The sequence below is a fragment of the Gopherus flavomarginatus genome, chromosome 6, assembly GCF_025201925.1.
Source record: "Gopherus flavomarginatus isolate rGopFla2 chromosome 6, rGopFla2.mat.asm, whole genome shotgun sequence".
Lineage (NCBI taxonomy): Eukaryota > Metazoa > Chordata > Testudines > Testudinidae > Gopherus > Gopherus flavomarginatus.
The window spans coordinates 108,988,580-109,002,351 of NC_066622.1; the positions used below are offsets into that span (position 1 = coordinate 108,988,580).

At 39.6% G+C, this 13,772-nt stretch overlaps 1 protein-coding gene across 5 annotated transcripts in view; it reads right to left on the reverse strand.

Annotated features, from left to right (window-relative positions):
- Positions 1–12,452, reverse strand: part of BTAF1 (B-TFIID TATA-box binding protein associated factor 1) — a 103,613-nt gene extending 91,161 nt beyond the window's left edge. For 3 of the 5 annotated variants that reach the window (XM_050959280.1, XM_050959279.1, XM_050959278.1), the window contains exons 1-4: positions 12,109–12,451; positions 3,404–3,527; positions 2,292–2,406; positions 948–1,094 (exon numbers count right to left, since the gene is read on the reverse strand). In XM_050959280.1, coding sequence (XP_050815237.1) covers positions 948–1,094; positions 2,292–2,406; positions 3,404–3,527; positions 12,109–12,122 — 400 coding nt within the window. In that variant the 5' untranslated portion in view covers positions 12,123–12,451. Of the gene's footprint in view, positions 1–947; positions 1,095–2,291; positions 2,407–3,403; positions 3,528–12,108 lie in introns of all 5 variants that reach the window. The other 2 variants (XM_050959281.1, XM_050959282.1) reach the window with 1 other exon arrangement.
- Between the last annotated feature and the right edge of the window lie 1,320 nt (positions 12,453–13,772).

A 13,772-nucleotide genomic window follows, 5' to 3' on the forward strand; every position in this document is an offset into this window, starting at 1 on the left:
ATTTTCTCAGACATTAAATACCTATCTCCTAATTTGTCTATTTTGTGCCATTTAAACTGAAGCTGTCTGGGGCAAGGATTGTCTCTTATCTGCATCTGCACAAAAAAAAAAATAGCACAGTAGGGCCTCAATTCCAGTTGGTGCCTCTGGATACTACCATAACATGTTTACTACCATCACCAGTCTCTGGACCATGAAAGTCCACAGAGCACCTGCTGGACAGCTGGCCAGTAGAATGGTGCTGCCTCCTCTCAGTTACTTCCTGCTCCTATTCTTCACTAACAAAACTAAAACAGAGCTTTCCTGATATTGTTTTTCCATGTAATCAAATGCTGTGGTTGTCATAGGAATATTACATATGAGGTCTGCAAGACCTCATTCACAAGTTCTGTTAAAATACAGTCCACCCTATGAAAACATTTGAGAATCCCCAAACTATGCTATCCAACATTAAGATTGAGCTGTTAAAATCCACAATTTTATAAAAAAAAGACAGGAAAAGCAAGCACTTACAACATATACAGGAAATGCAAAGAGATATTACAATAGACTTAGGCCAAAAATAGAAAACCTGTACATGCACAATGTGGCTGAATTACTGTTGCTGTAGAAACCTTATTTTTTTCCTTCTCCTGTCATTTTCCCTCTGAACTCAACTGCAAAATCTTATTTCATTTTTTTCCCCCTGCATTTAATCACAGCTCTGCTGGGACAATGACTAAAATCAATTCCACTATTTTAGTGGAAAAACTATTTTTCCAAGCAGAGACGTGCAGTAATAATAATTCATTCCTCTACCCTAAAGACAGAATTCAAACCAAAAGATAGTTATGATTTAGCAAGTTCTCCACACCTACTTCCCAGCAGTATGGAAGATCCTCAACTGTCACCATCTGCAATATGGTCACACACTGATAACTGGGAAATTCATCAAACACAACACATACCTGATTTGTCATCTTGGACCTCAAACTCTGCACCAGCAGATCCAAGAAGAGATGCTCCATGTTTTAACAGTCGACTGATATCAAATCTATCAAAATGCAGCCGATCACTGGCACATGAATCATCCATAGGAATTTCTGAATCAGATTCTAGATAGAAATTAAAAATACAGCTTAAGAAAACAGTCAATACCAATGCTTTCTCACATGAGAAGCAGGGGCAAAGGTGGGAAAGAAGGAAGAGTCTCTCAGAAAACTAAGAAATGCATGCATTTTATTTTGCGAGTTTAAAGGCCTCATGGAAGGAAGAATCTACGTACTGCAATCCATCTGAGTCAATAAAAATATCTGTCTTGACACGTTGCCTTGATGAAGATGCTTATGGTTGATTTTCAGACCACAGGCAGCTGTGCATTTACATGCCTACTTTGTGCACAAACTGATTTGCAGGCTCACCGAGCTGATAATCTTTGAGCATGTCAAGATTCATGTACTTCAAACATAAATGTGGATCTACCCAAGGTCTAAAAAATAGACCAATAATCTGCTTTCCTAATCGAAATATACAGAATCTTGCTCATTTATAGCCTAATGTGCCTTATTAGGAAGTCTATGTACCCAAATCAAAATTAATACAGCCTATTCTCTTCACTTTTACAAAAGCACAAGCGTTGTGTGTAACATACCTAAAAGACAGAAGGGAGAACTAACTTGTCCAATAATTTTATTTAGCATTCAGGGAACAGAACCAGGATAATACAGCAACATACACTGGGCCACCAAACATTGGTAGGATCAAATGGCTTCACTAACTCCAAAATTAGAAACAGTACATACAGACCTTGTTCTTAGTAGTTTTAGCCTTACAGGGCTTTTATAGAAAAGTAACTGGAGATATTCAGGAAATATCTGGGCAAAGCAACACAATAATATCACATGACTCCATTTTCTAGTAGGCAGACATGTGCACTCTTATACCACTGAAAAGTGGGGAGGCAGAGGGGGAAGTGTTTGCAGTAGGCTTCAAACACCCAACTCTGACAGTAAAGCTTTAAGGATTAATGGAATTCTGCTTTTCATTAAGGTAGGCACTTTATTATCCCACCCGTTTTATAAAAAGAGGGAAGGGAGGGTGTTTTCTGGGGTCTAGAAGATTTGGTGGAACCTTATGTTGTATTCTTTGTTAATAAAGCCAAACCCCATTAAGAGGCTGAGTATGGATTCTACATATGCAGCGTGCAGATGGGGCTTGTAAAGCAGACTGGGAAGGATTGTCTGACAAGTTTTATACCAGAGTAAGAGTACATTAGAGTGATCATGAACTGTATATAGTTAACTTAAAAGCACCTTGTTTTGGTCTTGGAGTTGGCTTCCACTCGGGTACATTTTTCACTATTGCTTCAACAGCCTGACCAGCTGCAATGCGAGTATCCCAATTTGTACTCCTTAAGTATATTAACACCTTTAAAGAAAGATTTGAAAATGAATTGTTATCTAAACCTTTCAATAAATTTTAATTTCACGAGTACAGTAGCCATCCAGTGCTCTGATCAAAAAAAAAAAAAAAGATAATTTTAAATGCAATGGGTCAAAAGGCTCCATTTAAAAGACAGCTGGGACCTGGAAGAAACAGTGAGAATACACATTGCTTTATTATCAATAGCATTCGTGCTGCCTATCAAGAAACACCATTAATAAACTGGTACAATAAGCTCAAACAAGTAGTTAGGACACAAAACTTTGTTTCTTATTCTAATTCAACTTGCTTCTTTTTAAAATCTAAACTATTTTCTCAGAGCACTCTTTTGGTAAAAGTGGCATAATATTCATAACTCTGGCCACTCAGATGATAGCATCAACTGTGGTATAAATACCCATTCAATAAGAACAGAGATGAGACCATTCTGTTGACACTGCTGTCTGACAAATTAGTTTTGGTGGTTCTGTTTTAAAAAAAAAAAAAAAAAAAAAAAAACTGGATTTGGCCAGATTAAAATCTAGAAGTAATGAAAATCTCTATTTCATTTCCAGTCCTTTAAAATCATCTCGGCGTCACCCTTCTATTAATCACTTTTAACCTTGCAACAAGTAGCTCAACGAAGTTTTGAACTAATGAAGCAACAGCAGGAAACTGAAAAGAGTTAAATTTCTCTTTCCAGATTACAGCAGATGCTGAACAAATTAGAATTTAATCATATCTAGAATACACAGTGAAACCAGTCTTAAGTGACCATCCCAAAGGCTGATAATTAGCTGTTTAACGGAAGTGGTCTTCTAATTAAGAGTGAAGCAGAATAGTACTCAATATATTTAGGGGATTGTTTTAGGTGGTCTCCTAAAAACAGGAGACTGCCAAATAAGGCTTCCCTGTAGTATCAAAAAAACAAATCTAGTTTTATTCTCATTTCAATTCTCTATTTGCCAAAGCTTTAATGTTACATTAAGAAACAAATGCTTACTTTAGATAAGAGATTATTCAGTTCATGAGGATGGAGTTTCACCACCCCCCCAAGTTGCTGTGCAGCTGCTTTTCTTGTTACCGGTGTGGTACCAGTGTCCAGTAAAATGAAGAGACGATCAAGCCTATACAGATGAAAAAAATGCTGAATGATTATACTTGCAGAATTTCATTGGCTCACATCATTAACATAATCCCATCAAACTGTCCAGCATACCTGACAATTTGAGGGGAGTTGGTTGCTTGGGGACTGACAAGACATAGACCAAACAGATCTGCAATTATGGTTTTTAGTAATAAAAGCTTACTCATTCTGAAAGAATTTCTAATTGAGAATAAACCAGAACATTGATCAAATCCAAAATGGAGTAAAAATCTTTCATTACGGAAGTTACAGTTTACCCACTTTTTATAAACCTGCAGAGAATTAAAAGGGAATTCACAAAGTTATTATAATCATGATCAACCAGTTGCTCATCTCAGAACAGGACAGAAATTCTCTATTTCAGGATAGAAATGCCTTTGAACTTCAGTAACATTTTATATCACAGTGACATGGAGAAGTGCTATTACACTAGTGCATTTGGACAAGACTCCAGCAGAAATAACCCTAATATTCTACATTAAAATTTTTGCTTGAAATACAGATTTATAATCTATTATGTCAAGTTCTGCCTTTCTTTTGGATGACAGTTTTGTCATCAATTCTCATTCTTCCCCTAGCTGAGTAGTCAGATGTGTAAGCATCAAACCAATATAATCTTTGAGGTACTTTTATCAAACAACAAGTATTATAAAACATGAGGTCTTCTGTGTAATACTTTACCTCAATGTTAGCTGAGGCATCATGATGGCAACATTTAAAGGCAAAAAGATTGGACTCTAAGAATAAGTAGTTTCTTTATGAAACTTTCCTACAGTAATTTTTTAAGAATGGAAGTATTTGTGATTTACTAATAAAAAATTCTAATTGTGGAGCACATCAATGGCTCTCTTTGCCAAGGGATGTGATAAACACTCCATCACCACTTAGAGTCTTTAAATCAAGATAAGAAGGCTTTTTAAAAATATACACTTTAGTTCATCTAGACATTGAGTATAATTCAGGAATTATTGGGTGAAAATCAATGGTCTGTACTACAGAGGGGATACGCAGACTAGATAATAGTTTTTTTTGCCCTTAAAAGATTTTTTTTTTTTTAAATCTGAGTAAATCACTAAAAATACCTGTCGTAAATTACAAAACATGAAGCTTGCCTACATTAGCTTGTCAAGATGAAGATCCAAAACATCTTCCACATCCTCAAAAAGTCTGTCATTTAACCCAATCTGTCCTTCCAGCTACCAGCCTATTTCCAAAAAAACTCAAAGAATGTTTAGCCTGGTCACACCACTTCCTCCTTCAGGAAAAAAGAAGAATTCGTCAAATCACTACACAAGAAACCACTATCATGACCCAGCATCCAAAATTCTAAAGCCCAATTCCAATCTTGACTACCAAGAGTCTACTGCCTCTATGTAACACCTATACCTCTACATCCAGAACTAGACCCCTGATCTCATAGCTTCAAGAACACAAGTCTCTCACTGGGAAGGTCTATGACAGGGGTAGGCAACCTGTGGTACAGTGCCAAAGGCAGCACACAAGCTGATTTTCAGTGGCACTCACACTGCCTGAGTCCTGGCCACTGGTCCAGGGAACTCTGCATTTTATTTTAATTTTACATAAGTTTCTTAAACATTTACTTTACATACAACAATAGTTTAGTTATGTATTATAGACTTATAGAAAGAGACCTTCTAAAAACATTAAAATGTATTACTGGCATGCAAAACCTTAAATTAAAGTGAATAAATGAAGACTCGGCACACCACTTCTGAAAGGTTGCTGACCCCTGGTCTAGGAGAATAATGTATTTTTGCAAGCTGCAAAACTTTAACAAAGGGGGAAAACATTCTCTCTTCCCCCTCCAACCCCATTATCCTCTTCCCAATGGCAAATCTCTTCCTCTCCCAACCCCCCCAATCAATTGAAGATTGCCACTAACAACTCCCGCTGAAATCAGTGGGAGTAGGACTGATCCTGAAGCTAGACACCACAGTTAATAACAGTCTGATTACATCTGGCTTTCTACTTTGATAGCACCGAGGCATTTCTGAGCTAATGGACAGACAAAAATTTAGAAGCTGATGCTACTGAAAATTTAAAATCAGAGTAATCAATGATTTGTAATGCAAACTGAAATTTGAAAAGTTCTCTCGAAACTGCGAACATTTTTTCCCCTTCAGAATAAAGGAGGCAATGGAAAGGCCAAACCAATTTTCCAGGCCAATGTTGTAGTGGAACTAGAAATACAGCTATCTAATGGAATCTGGTTGTAACCTCAGCTACGGAGATGCAACCTCCTATCTACAACACCACCATAAATGTACAATAGGACTTTCCCCTAAAACAGGTTACAGTTTAAATGGACAGGTACAACACAGAAACAAGACCACCACTTGAGATTATAGCTGAAATTCTCAACCGGACAGGAGGATATTGTGTTTTTCCTCAGAAAAGAAGCCTTGAGTATGAGCAGGCAAGAGAGAAAGGGAGTGCTTGGGAAGTAAACTTAAGTGTCACAGAGAGAGAAATAATAGCAAAGATATCTCTTAACTGCTTTGAAAAAAATAGAATATTACATGCTAAAGTGAATTTTATATATAAATATAAAAAGAATAACGGAACTGGCCTCCCTCTACAGATATCTTAATTTTAATGTAATCACAGTCCATCTGCCAAATTCACCCACAATTTAATCATTTCCTTTATTTGCCATCCCTAAGCAATTGTTTGTGCAACTGTAATGGCTGCTACTTTCTTCCCCAAAGACATCTGCATTTCAATGGTAGAGGAACAGTCATGATCCATTTATGTGTTTGCGCTTACATTGTTTATATCACAGTAAAGCTTTTAACTTTAAGTCAAGTCCTTGTTTACTTCCCTGAACTTGTCAGGTACCTCCATTTGTTCTGCAACTGCTGATTTAAGGCTTATTTAAAAGTATCAATAAGAAAGGAGGATGTTCAAATGTTAGTAAAATAGAGGTTTTATCCATTCTGCTTTTTCTCCTTCTATAAACACATTCTGAGGAAAGAAGCCCACAATCTTTCAAGTACTTTGTTTTTGGAACTGTATGCATCCCCTTCTGTGCTTTTTTGTTGCTTTTTGCAGTAGATGGCAACTTAAGTAGCTTCTAAAACGGTATAATTTTAGAGAAATGTGTAGTCACATAAGGGCATCAAGCAAAAACCAAAGGAATCAACAGGCCTCCCGCAAAAAATAAAATGCAGGATATGTGGCTCAGCACATATGGCAAGTAATAAACATATTTAGAGTAAGTGTTAAGCAGTTGCCTTTTAAAAACTTAAAATATTGAGGGACACAAATACATCCACTATGCATGCTGCCTAGAAATAACTGATTGCAGTGCCTATATTTAATGTTACACGGCTGTTAGTCATGTCTTACAAACACTGCTGAAATTTAGTATGCTTTTATGAGACAAGGAGCACTTTCTCTTCCTCTAAGTTTCACCCAAACAAATTAAGCCATTTTAAGTATAGAAGGAGTGGGGAGAAAGCATGTTTTTTAAACTGACTAAAACACAGGAAGGAGATAGAAACTTAAGTTTGGCAGGAATACAGTCTTGAGGCTATAAACGTGCCTTGTGTGTCCTGGTGAAAATTTGATATGGCCAAGTTAAAAAGTTTTAAGAAGTCCTATGTATCATCTAATATAATCTGATGTACATATGTTAAAAACAAATAACCTTCCAACGTACCAGCATCAGCAAAAGAAAGTTCTCACAAAATTGATGTCTGCACATTCAACGTAATTCTGAGACATGTACATGAAACTGATTGGAATTTCATTTTTCATAGGTTGAGGGATTGTGGAACATAAATGACTATTTGTACAGAGAGAAATGGAAATGTATGGAATGAGGCAAGCCTCCTCACTTCACTGCTTGCACATTGTGTCATAACAGAACATATTCTGTTGCTGTCTATCAAACAGTTTAACACAACTACATCAGGCACAAAGTCATCAATTTTATGGAATGAATCAGGGATCATGTGTTTAAAAAAAAGAGATAACAATTAAAGAGTGCTGTATTGCATAAGCACAGGCAGCCTTACTTTTTACTATTCCACTGTACAACCTTAACTTTATTTAAAATATTTGTATAACTATAACTTGTATATTGCAGACATGAATATATAAAGTATATCCCCAAGCTAGCATGATGTTTTGCAATCAAATAAGTAGGCAAGGTCCCTGCCTCAAGAAGCTTATTTTAGGACTTTGAGCCAGCTCCCATTTAAGTGACTATAATTTGTCCCCTTGCCTTAATGAGAGATGAAACAGGCCCTTACGCTCAACTAAATGAAGCATATATATGACACAGAAAAGCAACAAAATGGCAGAATAGTCATTTGACCAGGGCTTCAAAAATGTATGAACACCTAGTAGCCAGATACTGATACAAAAGATATACCACCAAGATCTATGAAAAACCCTGGTGAGAATCCCAGTTCCAGCTGCTGGAATTCCTATCAGGGTTCTAGCCTTGGATCCTGTTCAGGAGTTTTGTCTTTCATATCAGTCTTTGACTATGAGATGTCTGAGAACTTTCACATCTCCTTGCTGCTATATTAAGGGAGGAGGTACTTCCACTGCTCTATCCTTTTACCAACTGCCTGAAGCTAGTGCCAGGCAGTAGTGTTCTTCCAAACTTTGGCATTCTCCATTAGTAAGATTTTAGTACTAGAGTGACTGCCTATACTGCTGTTTAACTTTTCCAAGCAGCAACTGTAGTAGAGCAGAACTGACAAGACTCAGGTCAGTTTCATTGTTATTTTAAAGTTTGGGGTATTGATGAAACAAGAATCACATCAATACAACTTTCACCAATACTCACAGGCTCTAAAATGGCAATTAATCTGACCCCAGTCTGTCAATTCCACTCTACTACTGTTGATGCTTGGAAAAGTGAAGAGCAGCAGCAATGGAAAGTCAGCAGTCTATACATTCGCCATTTGGAATGTTCTCTGAAATCACACAGGCTAGAATTTTTTTTTTTAAGTAAATTTATGTTCTGCCAGAACTGATAATCCCATCAACACAATGTTTCTACAAGCATATGGATTTTTCAGGCCTTTACTGGAGGTTTTGGGTTACCTTGAGAGGGACAGACATACTGTTAATGATATACTAAGTTTGAAATTTTAGATGTTTATGAGCCCACAACAAGGTTACCTATTCTTAGGAACTTTTATATAACACAGCCTCACACCTTATAAAGGCTTGCCAGGACCAGCATATGAACCATTCTCAGGAACTTTACTATCATGATCATCCTTTGTAACTATTCAGAATATGGGTCCTGCATTATGGTCCCAGTTTGGGGATGTGCAACTGAAGTATGCTATATTGAAAACCCAGAAACTGGTGTCTTATTTACTGACCAGGTATAGTACAGGCAGCGGCAGCTTATGCTTCCCCAGTGAGGTAAGAAAGTATTTCAAAAGAACACAACTAGAAATCTTGTCAATTACATGGAGTTAAAGGTAGGGGCAGGTATTATATCTGTAACTAAGTCATTCTGCTACTTGCTCTGATTTTACTATCACATTTTCCTATTCTAAAAAATGTCTCTTCTCCCCTCCCAGTGTAGTGCAGATTTTCCCATTATTCTGAGAGGTAACTGACTGACTAAGCAGAAGAAAAAAAGTGTTTTTGAATATACAAAAGAAAATGAAAAATAGGTTCCCTCTAACCTCTTTAAATTATAGGCTTATTCTTGGAGATTGGAGAAGGGGGCACTGTAGTAATATGTGTTTGTCTCCTGAGAGGAAGATTACTCTGCCTAAACACCCATTTGTATTTATTCTTGGAGATGATATTCACTGGGTAGCCCCTACTTGTGTGTGTAGTATTGCAGGAGATCTGGCACATAATCTGTGCTTTACTATCTACCAAGGCCTTTTGTTATGGGGCTTCTGCTTCTTTGTTTTAAATAAAGAAACCCCAAAAAACCCCATGACAATGAAATAACCAGCAGACTCTAAAAATAAGATTCTGCTACAAGCAAAATTTCTAGAAGACAGCAGAGAGTCTGGTGACACACACCACCCCTCATCCAATAGCATGGACTAATATCCACAAATCCATTTCCTTCATTCCATAGCCATGTTTTAATTATTTTTTAACAAAGCAAATGCATCTTACTATAGCAGCATAAGATCCTAATCTGGTTTTGACAAAAAATGTTTACAGATTCTCACCATCTGTCCAGAGCTTGGCTTGTCAGAACTAAAATTTTAGGAAGGTTTTTCCATTCAACCACTAATCAAAGCTAATCTTCACATGTAGAGCAAGGGACTTGACAATCTTTTGATTTTGAAGTATAGGAAAGTATAAAAGCAAATCAGCTACGAACACAGGAATAGGATTTCATTTGTGAAATAAGGTTCTAACACTAAGTTAGCCAGAAACTTCCCTAAGGCTAATATCGTGTATTATCCTAGACTGATATTAAGTTAGCTAGACTTGTTTCTCCCCTCACCCCGTTTATAGTTAAAATTGAACATTAATCTTGGCTCTTTAATACATCTGTAAAAACATATTTTTAACTACAACTACCCACAGAGAGAGTTCAGATCTTTTAAGATAAATGAAGCTTGTAAAGACAATAATGTTAAGCAACCAAACCTAATTTAATCAACACCAACGATTTATATATTCATGCACATTTGAAAGGAAAGCATTCTGAAACTTCTGGGTTCAGAAGTAAGAACTCTTGGAAACATGGTTTTCTATTGTCAGGTGTAATACAGACTGCTACAATGTTCCTGTTCGTATATTTAACTTCAAGGAAAGGTCACTTGTTAAAAACCAAGAGTTACTGTATATGATCTGCATTGTGTGATGTTTCTGCTGTATTATTGTAAGAATGTGCTGAGGCCAAACTTATATAGTATCACTTTTGCACGTAGACTGAAACATTGGAGACAAAAGGAACAGCCAAACTGTTACAAGTGTTCAAAATATGTAGTTCCTTTACACTACTTGGCTCTTGAAGTGATTTCTTACTAACTTGTCTGGGACTGTCTCTCACAAATATTCCACTAATTCTCTGGAATTAATGTCTTTTTACAGCATACAAGGGATAAAACTGTGAAACTAATTGAACAATACCATACAAAGTTTTGGAAATAACTGTCCAGCTTTCCATTGGAACAAGTGTGTCCCACAAGTGAAACTACATGACTAATAGAACAGCCTTTCCCCCCCCCTTTTCTTTTCTTTTTTTTTTTAAGTTAACACTGAAATTACAAAATAGGCCTTGTCTATACAGGGAACACATTCGATTCCAAGCATCTGAAGTTTGGAACAGAAGCAAATCCTCATTGTAGACAAGGCTTTAAAATATGTAACAACTGTTCAGTTAATTCAGTTAATTCTTAATATTCCAGTGATCTGCAACATTGCAAATAAAGTAATTAGAGAATTTGCGTAACAGAAGAATTTACAGTGACTGCCTCAAAAATAAAGGGATAACATTGCTGTGTTGGAAATGACACGTAGCATCTGATAGCAGAATTTAATTGCAGAAAGGTTGGTTGTTAAAACATTCTCCTAGTGCTTTAAATTCATATGGCCAATTTAGGACAAAATCCCAATACAAAACCATTGTTTTGAAGGGAACAGTAGAGAACATAATCAAAAAAAAATTGTCATGTGTCACTGTCAACCTCAAAGCTTCTCATGTCAAATCAATTGGCCTCACTGCTGCTAGGGGAAGAAACAAACAACAAAAATCCATATTGCAGGACTGAATTCATGTTTCACAACAGCTTTCAGTGATGAATGAAATTCACATATTCTAATAGATCAGATGATATATTGACAAAGATATGAACCTCACTACCTACTTAATGTAGGTCTTTGGATTAGGATCCACTTTTGTTACAGAAGTTTTAAAACATAGAGGGGTACCACCTATGCAGATTATCCCCAAATCTCATCACCACTGTCACAACATCTAGGCAATGGTTAGATGGGGGCAGAGGGGAGCATCCCATTGTGAAGTTTTTCTTGTGTTCAAAGGATTCCCTAATCCTGCTCTGTGTGGAAGTCTATGATTTTATTATTAGCATACTAGCAGGCAGACAAAGCAAAGTGGTTCCTGTCACCTCCCAAGGTGCCAGTACACTGGTACCTTGATGTAGCAGGATTCCACCAATCTTTGGCATGAACATTTAACGATGGCCTGCAATCCTTTGACAGTGTCTATAAGATGTTGGATGGGGAAAAACCCTTATCGCAGGAAGGAGGGGTCGGGGTTCACACACCCTCTACTGAGCTAAGGGTGTCTGTCTGCTCCTGGGGCTGCAGTTACCCCGGCCAGTGGACATGCAATGGTCTGAGCCCGCTCTCAGGGCCATGCAGCAGCACCAGAAGCACACACGGGAGGCCGCAAGTGGCACATGCTGCTGGGCAAGGATAACACCCCAGTGGGCCCTCAAGAGGTTAAGGAGGCTATTAGGAAAAGGGAGCGAGTCACCTCTTCAGCCTCACACAGCAGAGGCTGCCTTGGGGGCTGTGGCCCATGGGCTGCCGCCCTCTTCCCCCACCCCCTCCGGGCTTATACCGACCTGGAGACCGCCATAGCCAGAGGGAGCCTGGGCCCAGTTGGATAAGAGCAGCAGGGTGGCAGGCGGGGGCCGCCGTTGCTCTCCCAGGAAGGAGGATGCAGGGGCCTGGCCTAGGCCTCTCAGGCTCCACACTCCGACCTCGGCCCCAGCGGATAAAGATGGGGAGCGGCTGAGCGCGTTGATGGCCGGCCGAGTCCCACTAGCCCCCGGGGATGGCGGCAGTGCGGGTGGTAGCAATGGAGCGGCCTCAAAGCACGGGTTAAAGCTTCTATTCGCCCATCACTGGGGAGAAGCCCAACGCCTGGTTTTATAGGAGCAGCCATCTTGTATTTATTCCCTTCCTCCATGATAGCCGCTTCCTCATTGGCAAAAGCTCCGAGCCGCAGCCAATGGGAGCAGTGCTTCTAAGATGCGAGAGGGAAGGAGCGTAGAGTTGGGGGATGGGGCTGAGCAGACTCTACCATGGAACTTGCCGCGCCTGCTGGGGGAGGGGGGGAGAGAGAGGGGGCGGGCCGTACCATTTACACAGCTGTAGAGGGAAGCCTAGTCAACGGATCGTACCCGCTGTCCAGGGAAGGTGGGGGGAAGAGGAAATCCCGCAAAATGTGTCAGGCAGTTTACATCCACCCCGTAACTTCAACCGCAGCGTTCTCTGTGGGGCTAGAGCGGGAGAGATCACTCCCCCCTTCACCCGCAGTTGCATTAGCCCTAGTCCCCACAGCTTCTGCTTGCAAACCACTGCCTATGGCGCACGCTGAGCGGCAGGAACGTGGTAGGCCTACCGGCACTACAACTCCCAGCATACACTACGCCCGCCTGAGCTGGTGGGCCGCGTGCGCACGATGTCATCACGGCCCCCTCCTGAGGGAGAGCGGGTGCGCGGCTCCGCAGCTAGGCAGACCACGTGGCCCGGGGCCCTGTGGGGTAGTGTCGGGCTGTCTGGGGTGCGATTGGGCTTCTGCCTGCCTATCCGCCCTCTGAGGGCGGTTGCTGAGCAAGTGGGCCCTAGCCCTGCGGCATATTTCAGCAACTGTCTTCCACTCGTGTCCTGGCACGAGGAGCCCGCCTGTCACCCGCACGGTACCTACTGCCCGCCCTTCGTTGGCTGAGCAGCTTCAGCAGGGTTAGGGGAAGTAAATCCTTCCCCCCTTCGACATTTAGGAAGCTGGTGGCTACAGGAAAATCAAACAGTTTATAGAAGGACATCCAGCTAATAGCAAGACGCTGGTGTATGCTCACCCCACCTCCCACATATAAGTGGGTATTACACTGAAAAATAGAGGCTAGGATACAATAACAAGACCCGTTGGATTTACTTACAATTATTTATTAACCTGCATCTCAAAATAGCCAGGCCACGACTGAGTTTCCACATCTGTAGCTCATTCCACTCCCTTTGCAAAGAGGAATTACCTTCTAAATGCCAGATAGAAAATCAGAGCTGTATTTGATAGTCAGCTGTACTAAACTGCATTTTTCTTCCATCTAACACTGCCTCACACTCCCCCACCAACTTTCTTTTAGCAAATTAAGGAGTGAAGCAGAACCAGTTTTAAAGGCCCCTATGACTCCACCCAACAATCTGTTGCACCAATCATAGCTTTCTTTTTTTTGCCTGTTATAGTTTATTTGTCTTAATATCTGTGGTAAATTACTAAACCTTT